At 42.4% G+C, this 18,101-nt stretch overlaps 2 protein-coding genes across 2 annotated transcripts; one reads left to right on the top strand and one right to left on the bottom strand.

Moving 5' to 3' along the window:
* The first annotated feature begins 5,171 nt into the window (after positions 1-5,171).
* Positions 5,172-12,265, top strand: LOC139536520 (beta-1,3-galactosyltransferase 6-like). Its single transcript, XM_071337081.1, has 3 exons — positions 5,172-5,623; positions 5,900-6,449; positions 6,633-12,265. Exons 2-3 carry the CDS (start codon positions 5,910-5,912, stop codon positions 7,110-7,112), a joined length of 1,020 nt encoding a protein of 339 aa, XP_071193182.1. The 5' UTR covers positions 5,172-5,623; positions 5,900-5,909; the 3' UTR covers positions 7,113-12,265.
* A 1,808-nt stretch (positions 12,266-14,073) lies between these two features.
* LOC139536521 (protein kish-B-like) lies at positions 14,074-16,791 on the bottom strand. Its single transcript, XM_071337082.1, has 3 exons — positions 16,660-16,791; positions 15,956-16,087; positions 14,074-15,463 (listed from the first exon to the last, which is right to left on the bottom strand). The coding sequence occupies exons 1-3, from the start codon at positions 16,667-16,669 to the stop codon at positions 15,381-15,383; spliced, it is 225 nt and encodes a 74-aa protein (XP_071193183.1). The 5' UTR covers positions 16,670-16,791; the 3' UTR covers positions 14,074-15,380.
* Positions 16,792-18,101: the final 1,310 nt, after the last annotated feature.

Raw genomic sequence — 18,101 nt, 5'->3', positions numbered from 1 at the left:
GCGATAAAATAAATTGCTTACCTTTTGAAGATCTTCATCTTTTTGCAATCCCAAAGGTCTCAGTTACACAATGAATGGTCGTTTTGTTCGATAAAGTCCTTCTTTATATCCCAAAAATGTCCATTTTATTTGGCGCGTTTGATTCAGAAATACACCGGTTCCAACTCGCCCAACATGCCTACAAAGGATCTACTAAGTTAACTGTAAACTTGGTCCAAACATTTCAAACAACGTTTCTAATCCAACCTCAGGTACCCTAAAATGTAAATAATCGATCAAATTTAAGACGGAATAAACTGTTTCCAATACCGGAGAAAAACAACACGGAGCGAGCTCTCATTCACGCGCACCAAAAGACTAGAGTCCACCTGAGTGACACTTTGAAAGAATACGACTACTTCTTCATAAATAAAATATTAAAAATACAGAACAATTTCTAAAGACAGTTGACATATAGTGGAAGCCATAGGAACTGCAATCTGGGTCCTAATAATTCAGCTTCCCCATAGAAAAGAATTGGAAAATCCAATGACCTCAACAACAACAAAAAATCCTGGATGGATTGTCCTCGGGGTTTCGCCTGCCAAATCAGTTCTGTTATACTCAAAGACAGTATTTTAACAGTTTTAGAAACTTTAGAGTTTTCTAATCAATACTACCATGTATATGCGTATCCTAGCTTCTGGGCCTGAGTAACAGGCAGTTTACTTTGGGCACCTCAGTCATCCAATCTTCCAAATACGTCCCCCTATCCCTAAGAAGTTTAAACAGGCCTATGTTTGGTTCTGATGGGGCAGAACAGTTCAACTAAGCTCAACAATCATTTATAACTTATTTTATTCAAGAATCAGAAGCGTTTGGACAAGAAAATGTTGAGTAATAACTGCTGTGTCACATACATTTCTGGCTGTGAACAGTGAGTTTTTGGCCGCATGGTGGTGGAAGGTGGAGACAGGAGAGGCTGACGGGAAGACAAACAAGAAAATTGTCGAACACATCCCTTTACATGGGGTTTAAGTGAGGAATGGGATAAGCTGGAAACACTAATCATTCAACCTGTAGAAGTTTTTGTTTATTTTTTATAGATTTGCCTTCAATGATAGACAGCATCTGATTCATTCACCCATTTACTACCGGTCCTGGCAACCCATCATTATGCACACCTGCACCCCATCATTAGGCACAAATGGACTTCATCACTACCCTGATTTAGTTCCCCTTTTATCTAGCACTCTGTAGCATTACTCTTCAGGCAGTATTGGTTGTTTTCTTGTCCAGACGCGTCTCTTGTTTTGCATCTCTCCATGTTCGTTATTATTAAACTCACCAACTGCACCTGCTTCCTGACTTTGCAAAACGATTTATTGTTTTGTGGTCGACCACTAGCTAGATTAAAATAATTCAGGTAGATAAAGTTACAGAACCACGAGACCATATGTACAAAAATAATTGTATGCGTTACTGTAATTCAGAATTACATGAAAATAAATGTATCATTGACTCTTGGAGCGCTCTTTGTCATCTCCGCTCGAGACCAGTTGAGTTTGCACAAGTTATTTTGTGACTCACTGGACATAGCTAGTGTAGCTAACTGCTGTGACTATTAGCTAGCTATGTTAACAGGGTGCTTTCTTGCCTAGTCTTAGCTACAGTAGACTACTGATTTACAAACAAAAATATTAGCTAGCTCAATTAGCTACCAAATGTCACATAGCTAGCTACCTCTACCCTAAGAGTTAGCTGACGTTAACTATGAAACTTTGACAACTATGACCAGTCCAAAAATGAAGGTAGCTACAATTTCACAAACTAACTACTGCTACAAAATACACTACAAATACAATAGCTACAATTACCTAGTTTGAACTTTTTGGTATCTCCTCCTGCTGGCCTCGACTGTTAAAACTTCTTAAGGCTAGGCAACATCCGCTGAAAAGGCAGAGCGCAAAATTCAAAAATATTTTTTTGTAATATTTAACTTTCATACATTCACAAGTGCAATACACCAAATAAAATCTTAACTTCTTGTTAATCTACGCATCGTGTCCGATTTCAAAAAGGCTTTACAGCGAAAGCACACCATATGATTATGTTAGGTCAGAGCCTAGTCACCAAAAAACATACAGCCATTTTCCAGCAAAAGAGGAGTCACAAAAAGCAGAAATAGAGAAATTAATCACTAACCTTTGATGATCTTCATCAGATGGTACTCATAGGACTTCATGTTACACAATACATGTATGTTTTGTTTGATAAAGTTCATATTTTTATCCAAAAATCTCAGTTTACATTGGCGCGTTATGTTCAGTAATGTTGTGCCTCGAAAACATCCGGCGAATTTGCAGAGAGCCACATCAATTTACAGAAATATTCATAAACTTTGATAAAAGATACAAGTGTTATGCACAGAATTAAAGATATACTTCTCCTTAATGCAACCGCTGTGTCAGATTTCAAAAAAGCTTTACGGAAAAAGCACACCATGCAATAATCTGAGTACAGCGCTCAGACACAAAAACAAGCCATACAGATACCCGCCATGTTATGGAGTCAGTAAAAGTCAGAAATAGCGTTATAAATATTCACTTAACTTACCTCATTAGAATGCACTCCCAGTTCCACAATAAATGTTTGTTTTGTTCGACAAAGTCCATAATTTATGTCCAAATACCTCCTTTTTTTTTGCGCGTTTAGATCACCAATCGAAATTCACATGGCAAGTCCAGGCGAAAGTTCAGACAAAGTCCAAAAAGTTCTATTACAGTTCGTAGAAACATGTCAAACGATGTATAGAATCAATCTTTAGGATGTTTTTATCATAAATCTTCAATAATGTTTCAACCGGACAATACCTTTGTCTTTAGAAATGAAAAGGAACGCAGCTCACTCTCACGGAGGCGCGCATGATTTAGCTCATGGCCTTCTGCCAGACCCCTTAGTCAAACAGCTCTTATTCGCTCCCCCTTCACAGTAGAAGCCTGAAACAAGGTTCTAAAGACTGTTGACATCTAGTGGAAGCCTTAGGAAGTGCAATATGACCCCATTTACACTATCTTGGAAAGGCAATGAGTTGAAAAACTACAAACCTCAGATTTCCCACTTCCTGGTTGGATTTTTCTCAGGTTTTTGCCTGCCATATGAGTTCTGTTATACTCACAGACATGATTCAAACAGTTTTAGAAACTTAAGAGTGTTTTCTATCCAATAGTAATAATAATATGCATATATTAGCTTCTGGGCCTGAGTAGCAGGCAGTTTACTCTGGGCATGCTTTTCATCCGAACGTGAAAATGCTGCCCCCTATCCCAAACAGGTTCAAACTCAAGCGGCGAGGCCGGCTTGAGCTACAAGGCAGACGGCTCGAGCAGCACAGGTCACCGCTGCTGGATCGTGTGTTTTTGGTTCCTTTAGAGATAATGCTAGCTCCCTATTAAGGATACTTCAGCAAGCATTGATGTTGGCAATAGACAATTTTGAAAATTACAATCACAGATTTGTAAAACAATGTGAGGTCTCAATCTTGAATTAAACTTAGTCTACGTTCCGGTTCAGCAAAAATGTGGCATGCAACCTTGGGTTATGACAAACACTATGACAAAGTTACACAGTTGGTGATACAATTCATAACTTACCTAGTTTAGATGCTCTGTTTTATTTTCTTCCATCTTATCAGAATGTGCAGGCAGCCCTACTACTGTCAAAAGTTCCATGCAGAAATGTTTTCGATGTCTCAGATATGAGGTGTGCAAAAATAATAAATGTGACATTAAACAGACACCGTTATCCATGCATTAATATTCTGTGCGTGGTCCCAGGGATTGAACCCACAATCGTGGTCCTTATTTATTTTGTTAATATATTTTTTATTTAACTAGGCAAGTCAGTTAAGAACAAATTCTTATTTACAATGACAGCCTACCCCGGCCAAACCTGGATGACAGTGGGCCATTTGTATGCCGCCCTATTGCATCCGACCCAATCACAGCCGGATGTGATGCAGCCTGGCTTTGAACCAGGGACTGTAGTGACGCCTCTTGCACTGAGATGCAGTTCCTTAGACCGCTGTGCCACTCAGGAGCCCAATAGGCTATAGACTAAATATGTAACAGTTTAATAGGCTATTGCAATAATTCAACATGCATGGTTGTAGGCTGCATCACCCCTTCAGCCTAGGTAGCAGATTATCTAATGGAAGATATAGGCCTATGCGTTCCTCCAGGCTGTGCTCTGCGGTCCCAGGCATGCTCCACTATTGATATTATTAGGCCTACGGTTTTAGAAAATACAATTATTCTACCTCCTAGGCTACAACAACACAGTGCAATGAGGAATGTATTATTGTTAGTACACAATTACTGTCTTGGGTAAACTGCAGTGATGTAGACTAATTTGAATAAGAGCTCAAATGTCCTTTTGTATTTATTGGCGAAATAAAGCCCTGATTATACAACCATTTGGATCAGATATGGGTTTATTCTCTACAGTTTACCGGGTACAGAAAATTACATTAGGCCACTCATATGGTGCATTTTGTCAGGATGTGTCAGCGTTTACAGCTAGGCCTACCAGAGAAAAATAGACTATATATAGCCTATGACACTGATGTGCTATCTGTCATGGATCATGTATCCCAAGTTGTCCTTTAATTAATGTGGCCACCAGCATATGCCTAAAAATTGTGTGGAGTTCCCCCCCAAAAAAAATCTGGAGTAAAATCTAATTCATTTGTAGCATAGATTCTCTAGTGTCCTTCTCCATCTAATAGCCTAATGGACCGAATTTTAGCTTGCAAATTCGAGGTGAAATTATTACATTAATTAGTTTTTTATTCTTCCATCATCTTCCGAATAAAAACCTCAGATGTCCCTACTTCTGAAAAAGTTAATCAAGCCAGATATGCTGAAGTTGACTTGGTCCGAGGACAATTAGCTGGAACCCGAGAGTAATATCATTCTGCCGGACTCGGGAAGAATATGAAGCCCCCCGTGTGCGAGTCGATGTCGAGTCCCCCGACTCTCAAATGGAATAGGCCCGAACTCACCATGTTGACTGGGAAATGTTCTAATTTCTCAATGTTAATCTCTGTTGAAATTCTGCTCTTTTTTTCCGGGGGAGGATGCCCCCGGACCCCCCTACTGGCTTTGGCCCTATATTGGCTTCTAATCCTAGAATTAGCCATGCTGGCAATTCATGTGTAGTGAATTTTATATATATATATTTTTTTTTAATTATGTTTCATAAGAAGAAAGGATATTTGTAGTGATATCCTATGTTTATTTGCTATTGTATTGTAATTTTTTTTAAACGATAATTTGACTGCGTGTGAACAGCGAAATGAACGTAAATGCTACGCACAATGATTTGCTCGTTTGATTCAGTTAACGATTTTATTCATTTCCACCGACCAAAGAGCTCAGGGAGTTATACTGAACCAAATGGCTCGCGTTATTTGTTAGCAAGCGAATTGTCTGCAGCAAATCATTGTTCCTCGATAACTGTTGAGCTAGCCAGTCTGCTAACATTTCGCATTTGTGTTAGCTCAGCGAAATAGCTACAGACAGAAGCAATGCCCAGGTAACTGTCATCAATGCATTCGACACCTAGCGTTGTGTGACACTGTCAGGTACGGTAGCCTATATTCCCTCCTTTGTTTTGTTCCTTGTTTTGATTTTGATTGAATAAGCATGCTTTCTCTGGGGCGCTTGGAATTAGATTGGTCAGGTAATGTTAGCCAGGTTGCAAGCTGTTGTTGGTATGGTTAGCACTGATTAATAGCTAGCTGTTCAATACAGTTTATTAACTCTAGAATATCTATTTCTTTAGCTACTTTCTCTGGGAGACATTAATTGACTGCTGTTCACAGACATGTTGATTACAGATCTCTCTCTCCCCTTCTCAGTCTCCCCACCATGAAACTGGTTCGCCTCCTGTGTCGTCACAAGACGGCTCTGGCCATTGCAGGAGTCTGCCTGTTCGCTGTAGTCGTCCTCTTCCTCGCCAAGTGTACCTCCGAGACCCTGAAACAGGGCCAGGTCGACCCTCCAGGCTTAGCACCCCACGCTGCCCACTCCCGGCCCAGAGCAGAGCACCTCAAGCCCCCCTCACGCCCCAAAGACCTCTCAGCCTTCCTTGTGGTCCTCATCACCACAGGACCCAAGTACACAGAGCGGCGGAGCATTATCCGCAGCACATGGCTGACTAAGAAGGACCCGGAGGTTCTAGCTATGTTTGTGGTGGGAACCGAGGGTCTACCGGCCGAGGATATGCAGAACCTCAACACAGAGCAGGGCCGACACAAAGACCTGCTCTTACTCCCCGAGCTGCGGGACTCGTATGAGAACCTGACCCTGAAGCTGCTGCACATGTACACCTGGCTGGATCACAATGTAGACTTTAAGTTTGTTTTAAAAGCAGATGACGACACCTTCGCTCGCCTGGACCTGCTGAAGGTGTGTTTTGATATGGAATGCGTCCCTGGTGTTGGTACGCAGCCCTGGGGTTGTGTGATGTGTTGTATGTTACGTGATTTTCTTTACAGTTCTGCCTTTTTAAAACGTTTCTATATTGTGTGATATGGATAGAAACACATTTCTGTGCAAACACACAATAACATCATCTCTTCTCATCTAAAGGAGGAGCTGAAGACTAAAGAACCCAGCCGGCTGTACTGGGGGTTCTTCTCAGGCCGCGGTCGTGTCAAAACTGCGGGGAAGTGGAGGGAGTCGGCTTGGGAGCTGTGTGACTACTACCTACCCTACGCCGTAGGTGGAGGGTATCTGCTCTCCTGCGACCTAATCCACTACGTGCGCATCAACGCTGCCTTCCTCAAGGTGTGGCAGAGCGAGGACGTGTCGCTGGGGGCTTGGCTGGCCCCCGTGGACGTCAAACGGACGCACGACCCACGCTTCGACACGGAGTACAAGTCAAGGGGCTGTAGTAATAAGTACCTGGTGACCCACAAGCAGAGCCTGGAGGATATGTTAGAGAAACAGCAGACACTGCAGAGAGATGGGAGGTTGTGTAAAGAAGAGGTTAAACTCAGACTGAGTTATGTATACGACTGGAGCGTCCCGCCATCCCAGTGCTGCCAGAGGAAGGATGGAGTACCCTGATAACCCCTGACCATCCTCACCAAAGTTTCCCCAAGCAGTATGGTGTTCTCCCTCAGCCTTACTCTGTCGTCCCCCATCTCCCCTCTTGTTTATGTTGCCCCTCAACTAAAACATTTGTTGCCTTCAGTTGACATCCATAGAAGGTGTCTGTTATGGCAGCCCACCTATGAAAAGACCTGAGGAAAACACTGTTCCCTTTTTATATGTTTACTTGTTTATTTATTCTGGAGCCCTCACTGACTAAACTGAAACCACAGAATAGGACAGGAGTCAATATATTTATTATTAACAGCATGTTGGGAGCGAGTGTACTTAAAGGAACTGGTATTCAGCTTACTGGTAGGACAATAAAGAGACCCAAGTTTGAGTTTATTTTTACAGGGACCGTGCACATTAATCAACGTTTCAGTGAAAGTGCCGATTTGAGCCATTTTTAGCTAATTTTCCACCACAGTCCCTGGGCAGGTTATTAAAAACAATTACAATAAGAATACAATCAATGAGCAGTAAACACACGCAGAGCAACATAGGACAAGCAACACGTAGCATGCAGACAGAGCAATAGCACAAAAAGCAACAAAATACATAATAGCTACAAATAACATGGAAAGCAGCAGTACACAGCTAGGGATTATGTTCAATTCAATTCAATTTTATTTTATATAGCCCTTCGTACATCAGCTAATATCTCGAAGTGCTGTACAGACACCCAGCCTAAAACCCCAAACAGCTAGTAATGCAGGTGTAGAAGCACGGTGGCTAGGAAAAACTCCCTAGAAAGGCCAAAACCTAGGAAGAAACCTAGAGAGGAACCAGGCTATGAGGGGTGGCCAGTCCTCTTCTGGCTGTGCCGGGTGGAGATTATAACAGAACTATGCCAAGATGTTCAAAAATGTTCATAAGTGACAAGCATGGTCAAATAATAATCATGAATAATTTTCAGTTGGCTTTTCATAGCCGATCATCAAGAGTTGAAAAACAACAGGTCTGGGACAGGTGGCGGTTCCATAACCGCAGGCAGAACAGCTGAAACTGGAATAGCAGCAAGGCCAGGCGGACTGGGGACAGCAAGGAGTCACCACGGGCGGCAGTCCCGACGCATGGTCCTAGGGCCCAGGTCCTCCGAGAGAAAGAAAGAGAGAAGGAGAAAATTAGAGAGAGCCAAGATTTTCAAAATTTCCATAAATGACAAGCATGGTCAAATAATAATCAGGAATAAATCTCAGTTGGCTTTTCATAGCCGATCATTAAGAGTTGAAAACAGCAGGTCTGGGACAGGTAGGGGTTCCATAACCGCAGGCAGAACAGTTGAAACTGGAATAGCAGCAAGGCCAGGCGGACTGGGGACAGCAAGGAGTCACCACGGCCGGTAGTCCCGACGTATGGTCCTAGGGCTCAGGTCCTCCGAGAGAAAGAAAGAGAGAAGGAGAAAATTAGAGAGCGCCAAGATTTTCAAAATGTTCATAAATGACAAGCATGGTCAAATAATAATCAGGAATAAATCTCAGTTGGCTTTTCATAGCCGATCATTAAGAGTTGAAAACAGCAGGTCTGGGACAGGTAGGGGTTCCGTAACCGCAGGCAGAACAGTTGAAACTGGAATAGCAGCAAGGCCAGGCGGACTGGGGACAGCAAGGTGTCATCATGCCCGGTAGTCCTGACATATGGTCCTAGGGCTCAGGTTCTCAGAGAGAAAGAGAGAACGAAATAATTAGAGAGAGCATACTTAAATTCACACAGGACACTGGATAAGACAGGAGAAGTACTCCAGGTAACCAACTGACCCTAGCCCCCCGACACAAACTACTGCAGCATAAATACTGGAGGCTGAGACAGGAGCGGTCAGGAGACACTGTGGCCCCATCCGAAGAAACCCCCGGACAGGGCCAAACAGGAAGGATATAACCCCACCCACTTTGCCAAAGCACAGCCCCCGCACCACTAGAGGGAAATCCTCAACCACCAACATTACAATCCGGAGACAAGGCCGAGTATAACCCACAAAGGTCTCCACCACAGCACAAACCAAGGGGGGGCGCCAACCCAGACAGGAAGATCACGTCAGTAACTCAACCCACTCAAGTGACGCACCCCTCCTAGGGACGGCATGAAAGAGCACCAGCAAGCCAGTGACTCAGCCCCTGTAACAGGGTTAGAGGCAGAGAATCCCAGTGGAGAGAGGGGAACCGGCCTGGCAGAGACAGCAAGGGCGGTTCGTTGCTCCAGAGCCTTTCCGTTCACCTTCACACTCCTGGGCCAGACTACACTCAACCATATGACCTACTGAAGAGATAAGTCTTCAGTAAAGACTTAAAGGTTGAGACCGAGTCTGCGTCTCTCACATGGGTAGGCAGACTGTTCCATAAAAATGGAGATCTATAGGAGAAAGCCCTGCCTCCCGCTGTTTGCTTAGAAATTCTAGGGACAATTAGGAGGCCTGCGTCTTGTGACCGTAGCGTACGTATTGGTATGAACGGCAGGACCAACTCGGAAAGATAGGTAGGAGCAAGCCCATGTAACGCTTTATAGGTTAACAGTAAAACCTTGAAATCAGCCCTTGCCTTAACAGGAAGCCAGTGTAGGGAAGCTAGCACTGGAGTAATGTGATCAAATTTCTTGGTTCTAGTCAGGATTCTAGCAGCCGTATTTAGCACTAACTGAAGTTTATTTAGTGCTTTATCCGGGTAGCCGGAAAGTAGAGCATTGCAGTAGTCTAACCTAGAAGTAACAAATGCATGGATTAATTTTTCTGCATCATTTTTGGACAGAAAATTTCTGATTTTTGCAATGTTACGTAGATGGAGAAAAGCTGTCCTTGAAACAGTCTTGATGTGTTCGTCAAAAGAGAGATCAGGGTCAAGAGTAACGCCGAGGTCCTTCACAGTTTTATTTGAGACGACTTTACAACCATCAAGATGAATTGTCAGATTTAACAGAAGATCTCTTTGTTTCTTGGGACCTAGAACAAGCATCTCTGTTTTGTCCGAGTTTAAAAGTAGAAAGTTGTCAGCCATCCACTTCCTTATGTCTGAAACACAGGCTTCTAGCGTTATGTTATGTTACACTTATGTTCACAAGTGTGATTGGCCTTGAGCAATGTCTTCATGTTTTTTGGGAAGTTGTGATAGGTGCAGTTGTGTGTGTCTGATGGCAGTGTGTTCCAGACTCAGGAAGCTCTCACAGAAAAAGCAGATTGACTAAAGGTGCTTTTCCTTAAACGAGCTGTACAGTCACCTCTCATGGCAGACCTTGTGGATCTGCTGCCATGGGTTTGGGTTTTCTGTTTAACAAAAGTACTGAGTGGAGCCAGGCCATTTAGGATCTTGAACACAAGAGGTGTCGGTGTATTGCACAAGATTTTTCCAACTCAGGAGCTCATCATTTCTGAGGATGTAACAGTGATGATGGCAATTGGGCTTCCTATCAAGCACTTTGAGAGCCTGTTTGTAGACAGACTGAATGGGTTATAATGTTGTACAGCAAGATTGGGCCCAACTAGTCAAGCAGTATGTTAAGTGGGGGAGTATCATAGTACAGTTTTGCTACCTCAGTAGTCACAACTTCGTATAAATCGGAAAATAGCTAGGTTGAGTTACCTTTTTCACCTGCTTTTTAAAAAGAGAGGTTGGAATCAAGTATGATGCCAATGTACTTAAAATAGGACACCACTTGGAGCTTCTCCCCTGACACATAGACATCTGGCTCAGTAGCATCCGTCACCCTCTTTGTGAAGAACATACAGACTGTTTTTCCCCACATTGAGATGCAAACATGAGTCACTGAGCCACTTTGTAACCTGGACCATTACAAGTAGTGAGTTCTTGTGCAGCTTGTTGTTTGCTCTTTGCATGCACATATATCACTGTATCATCTGCATACATTTGAAATTCAGACCAAGTATAGACAGAAGGCAGATCATTAATGTACAGGCTGAATACGAGGGGCCCCAGTATTGAGCCTTGGGGCACGCCCACATCATAGAGTGGGCGACAGCTCATTGCTAACTGACACACTGTGTTTTGTCTTCAAGATATGATTTCATCCACCTCATTCCTGTCTCTATTTACACATTCCTGGGGTCTGTCTTTAAGTGAAAGTGGACCTATTGGTGAATGTGATGAAAGTGATTATCTTGATATGAATATGGTGCTTATTACCTATTGATGAGGAACAATGGTCCAGAATTATACATTCAGGGATTGATGGTGTTTGGAGTTGTATTGAGGTTAAATATGTATAATGTTGGTCTCTCTCCTCTCCCCTGATTATTGAGAGCCTGTTCTGTTCTGCTGGGAGATTTAACCCACCTGTTGTCTGCGTGTGGTCGACGTATTTGCAAAGCCCAGTGATGCCCAACAGAGCTGTGTGTCTGTGTGTTCAGCTGAGCCTCTGTATTGGCAATTTTCCAGCTGGCATTTGGTTCCTTTTCAACAAACGAAAGAAGAACTGCTTCCATTAAAGATGTCGAAAGACATTGTATGACTGTGCTCTCCTCGTCACCAGTGTTGTTTAAAATCTTTTTGCCGCACAACTTCAAATTGAATGTTTGTTTAAAACATTTTGACCTGTTGAACATTTCATTGAAATGCTTTTGAAAAGTGTATTTTTGTAATAAAATCTTTATTAAGCAGTTATTTGTTGGAATAAAATACCATCGACGTTTGTTACTAAGACAAAAGCCAGCAGACTTAGGGCTGTTGTAGCAGTATATTGTTTTGGCACAGTTTTCCAGAACTGAGATTGATTAATAGGTACTCATATCAATATGTATACACCTATACTTATTGGTACTGTATATCTGTCATTTAGGAATAAAGAGTATTATTCTACTACTGTAAGCTATATAACAACATTGTCTCAGCGGGCCTAATATGACAGTTAAATCTGGTCTCCCATTATAACCTGGTCGTGTTGACTGTTAACTGTTTCCACCATCTGTGACTGAGCATCAGCTCGCGCTGGTGGTCACGGTGTAAGGGAGATTCCAGGACGGGATTGGTCGGATTCCAGGATGGATGAGGTCATCGTGGACCTCGACAGAGACGAACAAATGGGCCTTTCGACAGACGTAGCTTCCTGACAGAGGAAGAGGAGATTAAAAAAATGTAACAATGGGCTGTCAAACGACAAATGCAAATCGGGTTAATTGCAGGATTTGCTGTGATTAATCCCGATTTATTGCAAATTCAGAATTTGCTTAAAAGTAAGCTGTAATTTAAGATTGAAAATCATTAATAATTTGTCTTGATTTGGTCCAAAGTAATGCTTAGCAAAATCAGGTCAATTGATAAAGCACACTTTATTTAACTGTTTTTAGCTCTCTGAATGATGATTAGTGTATTTAAAATCCTTTCAGACAATACGATTAATCACGGAAAAAAATATGTTGCACTAAAATTACACAAAAGGTTAACTCAAGTTGACAGCCCTATTTGTTGTTAACCATAATTGCCTTAGTATTTACTGAAGATTACAAAGTAAATGGTTATGTAGTAATTGCTGCGGAAAGGAATTGGACAATTCATTGAGGTATTGTACGAGTCATCTCTAAGGTAATAAATTATTGTTTTCCATTACTATTCATGCGTTTTGGCAAGATTAAATGTTATTGCCAACAAAATACACAATAAAGAACTCACCTCTCCTGTGGCTTCTGATATCCATTTCCCGTAACACCTGTTGAGCGGAAGATAAGCAATATGTCGGAATTCACACAACAGTAGGCAAATCGCAATATCTCTCGCAGTGAAGTCACAACTTTTTCCTCTCAACTTTATAACTCTCCTTAAAACACACTCACTGTATCATGATAAAACCCCCACTTCACAAAAAAATAAAACTGCCTTACCTGTGTGCAGGGATAGTCACATAACAGCTGCTCTGAAGAGGAATGCTTGTGCTCTCTCGGGATGAGTCTTGATTGAGGGAGAAGCTCTCACACACAGACACGCACGCCAAAGTAAAATATTGGTCTTGTTTCCAGGTGAAGCTATCCCATCACTCAGAGTTGAATCAGCAGCGATGTAAGTGAACGTGGTGTTATGTTGAACAGGTGCATCTTACAGCTCTATGCAGGTCAAATCTGATTTCCTGTCTAATTGTCGCTCCCTCCCGCTCTCCCTCCGGCAGGAGAAACTGGTGTCACAGCCGCTCAGCTCAAGAGAGAGCAGGGGGGGTGGGCGAGAGCAGATGGGGAATTATCCACCTGAGAACGCAGACAGCAGTTAACATCTATTTAACGAGAGTTAACCAAATATGGATATTGAGATTCTTGAGAAACCCTGGCCTATATAAAAGGCAATGTTCCCGCGGTGGCGGAGACCGCATTCACGGTAAACGCTGCGTATAAGTCAGCTCAATCGGAAATGACCTTTAAATGGCAAAAACGCACTATGACGCGCAATTCCGGCGATACGGATTGAATCAAGCCCTAGGTTTGTTTCGTTTGAGGAGTGTGGGCATAAATCTGAAAAACAGTCAGAAAGACACAAAGGAGATCTTTGATTGGACCTTTAAAAAAAAAGATCCCAGTCAATGGATCATCAACACCAGTTAACATAATCATTTCTAAAATGTACAAAGCATAACGGTGAAAGCAATGAAAAGGGATATTGTCAGGCTGTTCTACCCTCATCCAGAATTTAACGAACCATTATCATACACGAGTGCTTTAAGGGTTGCCATCTCTCCAACAATGGGCGCCCGAGTGGCGCAGCGGTCTAAGGCACTGCCTCAGTGCTAGAGGCGTCACTACAGACACCCTCGTTTGAATCCAGGCTGTATCACAAACGGCCGTGATTGGAGAGTCCCATAGGGCGGCGCACAATTAGGGCCCAGCGTCGTCCGGGTTTGGCCGGCGTAGGCCGTCATTGAAAATAAGAATTTGTTCTTAACTGACTTGCTTAGTTAAATAAAGGTTTTTAAAAAACTACTTACTGTAGATGAAGACCATGCCAGAATGTACATGTTATTGAGCTGTGTCATGAGTAACACACTGCACATTTTTATTGACAGAGGTTCTCATTGCTTCTTTCACTAAAATGTAACATAATGCACTGTTAAGTTGTTTTAAGTAATTTTTTTAAATTTATTTTCCCCCAGAGATGACAAGCGCTATTGTCACACAATATACAGCGGGCCAGTCACAAAGCACTGGTGCAGAAATATGTAGTGGTTTTTCCAAACAGGCAAATCGTACATAAATTACAGAGCAAAAAAAAGAAGAACAGAGAGGTTGAAAGAAAATAAGAAGTTAAGCTGGACACCAAGACATTTCTCCTATATTAGTTTGGTTTGTGAAAATTTGGCAAGGAACCGAGAGCTTACCTGAACATGTGACCTTATAGCTTTTAACTATGGCCCAGGGTTATACCTGGGTGTTGAAAAATGATAGTGACGATAATCATGACAACGTACAACCATTTTAACGTTAAAAAACACCTTTGAATAAACAAAGAGATATTTAGACTCAACAACAATACATGTGATGCTCTTCTCTATGGTGCTCTACAGAAAACAGCTTTTTAAAATCTGTTATAATGACTTCCCCCCCCTAAATATATACAACCGAAGTCTGACTTTAAACAGGAATGAATATTTCCCACATTATTTTAGACTATTCCTTCATACCAGTCCTTTCCCCAGAATAAACCATTGAGAATGGTAATTAGGTGATAATAAAAATAATAAAAAACCTATATTTCTGCTAGCAACAGTATTAAATAAAGACACTACTCAACACATGAGGGTGCTGAGTACATCAGCATGCTGACACTACTTAGCATGCTGACATCTCTATCAGTGTGATCCCTAATCCATTCCAGGTGGACCACATTTTTGTTTCAGCCCAGCACTAACTCAACTAATCAATGGCTTGGTGACTGGTTGCAATTGAACAGTAGAATCAGATGTGTTAGTGTTGAGCTAGAACAAAAATGTGCACCTCAAGAATAGAAACACTGTTCTATAAGATCTGTACAGGAAACTCAGGGTAAACTGGATGACAGTTGTGTCATGCAGGGATGGATGATGTCAGGTTTAGAAGAGTGCAGTGAGCTACAGGGATCTTATTTACCTAATGTGGGGCACTATTGGCTTATCCTTGTCTTTTACAGGTCCTGGGTGAATAAATTGGGAGTCTTGGGCACACATTGTCCAAACAGTGTCCATGGGTGGCAAACCAGCACAGCCAAATCCAGCCCAGCCAAGCCTGGCCATGTCCGGTCCACTCCAGTCCATCCTAGTCCGGTCCATCCCAGCCTGACACTGTCACTTTAAGGAGACCAGGTACAATGCCATCGTCAGACAGGTTATCGCCACAGCATGGTGGAGTCTAGTCCCAATCACTGCAGCTGAGAGACGAAAGAGAGAGGGAGGGAGAGACCAAGGAAGACAGAAGGGGGAGAGAGAATGGGGGTGCAAGAGAGAGAGAGGTGGAGGGATACAGAGTGGGGAGGGATACAGAGGGGAGAGAGATACAGAGGGGGGAGGGATGGACAGATAGAGGGGGGGTGGACAGATAGAGGGGGGGGGTGGACAGATAGAGGGGGGGGTGGACAGATAGAGGGGGGGGTGGACAGATAGAGGGGGGGGTGGACAGATAGAGGGGGGGGTGGACAGATAGAGGGGGGGGTGGACAGATAGAGGGGGGGGGAATAGAATGGGGGAATGAGGGAGAAAAAAACAGTAGATCAGAAGTAGGAGTAAGTGGACCTCTCTGCTTCAGACTATGATGAAACTGTAGCATAGATTTTTGGCTGTAGTTCAAAACACAAACCCAGTATTTATATCCCATTCTTCTATCACATAGATGGAAATTGCTGCTTGATTGATTGATGGCTTACCTTTATAGAACACTCCCCACACACCTTTCTTTTCTGAGAGTAGCCAGCTGTTGAGGCGAGGCACCTTCTTGAGGTATGCACATGTACAGATGAACAGAATCCCAAATACCACAATCCCATCCAACGAGTACACTGAGGAGAGGAGAAAAAATACATCATTTGGTCTGAAGATGACATCTGGAGATATGTGGTTCAATTATCGAAGATGAACTACCATTGCCTTGGTAATGTAGACTTCTTGATGTCTACAGCAATGGTAAAATACCCTTGCCAGTGAAACCAGTTTGACAGCTAGGCTACACTTGATACCTGTGTGATTAGCTTGCTAGATACCTAGCTATGTCAACATCAATTACAAAAGCAGGGTTGCATAAACGACAGTAATAGCTACGTGAAACATGTCACAACTTAGATAGCTAGATACCAGATGGACGTATTAGAATGCAAATTGACGATGCACTTTTCAGTTCATAAATCAAAATGTTAGCAAATTGATGTTGGCTAGCTACAGTACGGTCTGTAGCCACGTCTACAGAACCATATGGTAGCTAGCTAGCAAAGTAGCTGGCACAATGCTAATTAATCGAATCACAAAGGGATAGCTAGCTAACTGAAGCTACAGTATATCGCTAACGTCTGCTTCTTTACTTTGAAAACAGTGCATCTCCTGTAAGATGACCTATAAAACGTCACATTAAACTTACCATTTGTCATGTTTGCAGTTTGCTGTTGTCCAAGACTGTGTTGAAGTCTCAGTTATTTTCAAAGGTCCATGTTGTTGTCAACGCTGTCCTCCTTTCCTGTGTTAGTCAGCAGCATGACCAATCGAGCGACAACTAATGGATGGAAAACAAATGACATATCCGGGTTCATCAGGACAGAGCAATGGAACTCAGATATTGGGAGTAACAAAGCCAAACCAAAGATGGTTTAGAAACTCTGTGGACAAACTGGGTAAGTAATGTATTTTTCTTAAATGTTTAAATGTTTGTATTTTTAATCTACGGTCTCCTCCACATTAAAGGGACAATTCACACCAAAATCAAAGTTGGTCAGGTGATCTTTGTCCCAGCCAATTGTGTATCAAGGAGAGATGCAGTATTTTGAAAAATATTGGAGGGTTATGGAGCTTCACAGTGGAGTGTCTGTAAGAACACTAGGATCTCAGTTCTCAGTTGACTATTGTTGCACCCATAAAAATCTGTCAGTTTAAGCTAGAGATATCTGTGTTGTTGCATGGGCTGCGTCTCAATCCACTTAATCAGCCTATGTCGGCCTTCCACAAATGTGGTGGACGGTTTGACCCACTAACTAATATGACCACTCTATGGAAGGAAGAAACGCTCACAAAGCCCAGGAGGACTCGTATGAAGGTAACCTGGTACTGGTTTAAAAAATGAATGGAAGTATGGAGGTTGAACAGGTTTTTGAACAGATATTTAATCTGTTCAAAAAACAAAAATATTTCCTATTCTTTCTTATATCTCCTAGATATAGGACAGACACTTCCAAACCTTATTCCTTATGGTACATTTTTTTCTCTGTTTTTCCATATCTTAGCTTAGTAGAACCCATAAAGATGCATGGATGGATGGATGGATGATTTTTAAGCAATAATGCATCCAGGTGAAACAGGGGCTGAACTTCAGAAGTTAAGGACTATGAACTATATAACACGTTCAACATGTTCAAACACTACATGCTTCCAGTCTATGAGGTTGCCACACTGATTGATTGGAAGTAGTGTTGTGCAATTCGCAAACTATTTGTTATTTTTGAACTCCTCTTTTTACTCGCTCGAGAGTCGTGAACCGTTTTTTCCGAGTGACTTGTTATTTTTTGTCGTTAGTTTGACCTTGTGGCTGCAATGAATTCTACAGTAGGATTAATATGCGCTCCCCCGGCTCAGTGGCTCAGGATACAGCACTTGCTCTGACCAACTGTCTATCCGACCAACTGTGCGCACAGAAAACAAAATCATGCTGCAGGCAACGTAGAGAAGAAAAAGACATGTTTAGAACTGGTAATTGATCGCATGGTGCAATAATTAATGCAATTAATTGATTGTTATCGATGGACACAGCTTTGTAGAACCAAAACATGGCCTACACAGCTCAACTCGAACTCTAGTACGACTCGTTTGTGG

This window comes from Salvelinus alpinus, chromosome 12 (assembly GCF_045679555.1).
Source record: "Salvelinus alpinus chromosome 12, SLU_Salpinus.1, whole genome shotgun sequence".
NCBI classification, from domain to species: domain Eukaryota; kingdom Metazoa; phylum Chordata; class Actinopteri; order Salmoniformes; family Salmonidae; genus Salvelinus; species Salvelinus alpinus.
Note: the sequence above shows the minus strand (reverse complement) of the source record. Positions and strands in the feature narration are given on the sequence as shown.

Excerpts from the sequence above, each read along its gene's own strand:
- LOC139536520 (XM_071337081.1), top strand. The coding sequence starts at position 5,910 with ATGAAACTGGTTCGCCTCCTGTGTCGTCACAAGACGGCTCTGGCCATT. Across the intron at positions 6,450-6,632 it reads CTCGCCTGGACCTGCTGAAG|GAGGAGCTGAAGACTAAAGA; the intron begins GTGTGTTTTGAT and ends TCTCATCTAAAG.
- LOC139536521 (XM_071337082.1), bottom strand. Across the intron at positions 15,464-15,955 it reads GTGGGGAGTGTTCTATAAAG|CTGCAGTGATTGGGACTAGA; the intron begins GTAAGCCATCAA and ends TTCGTCTCTCAG.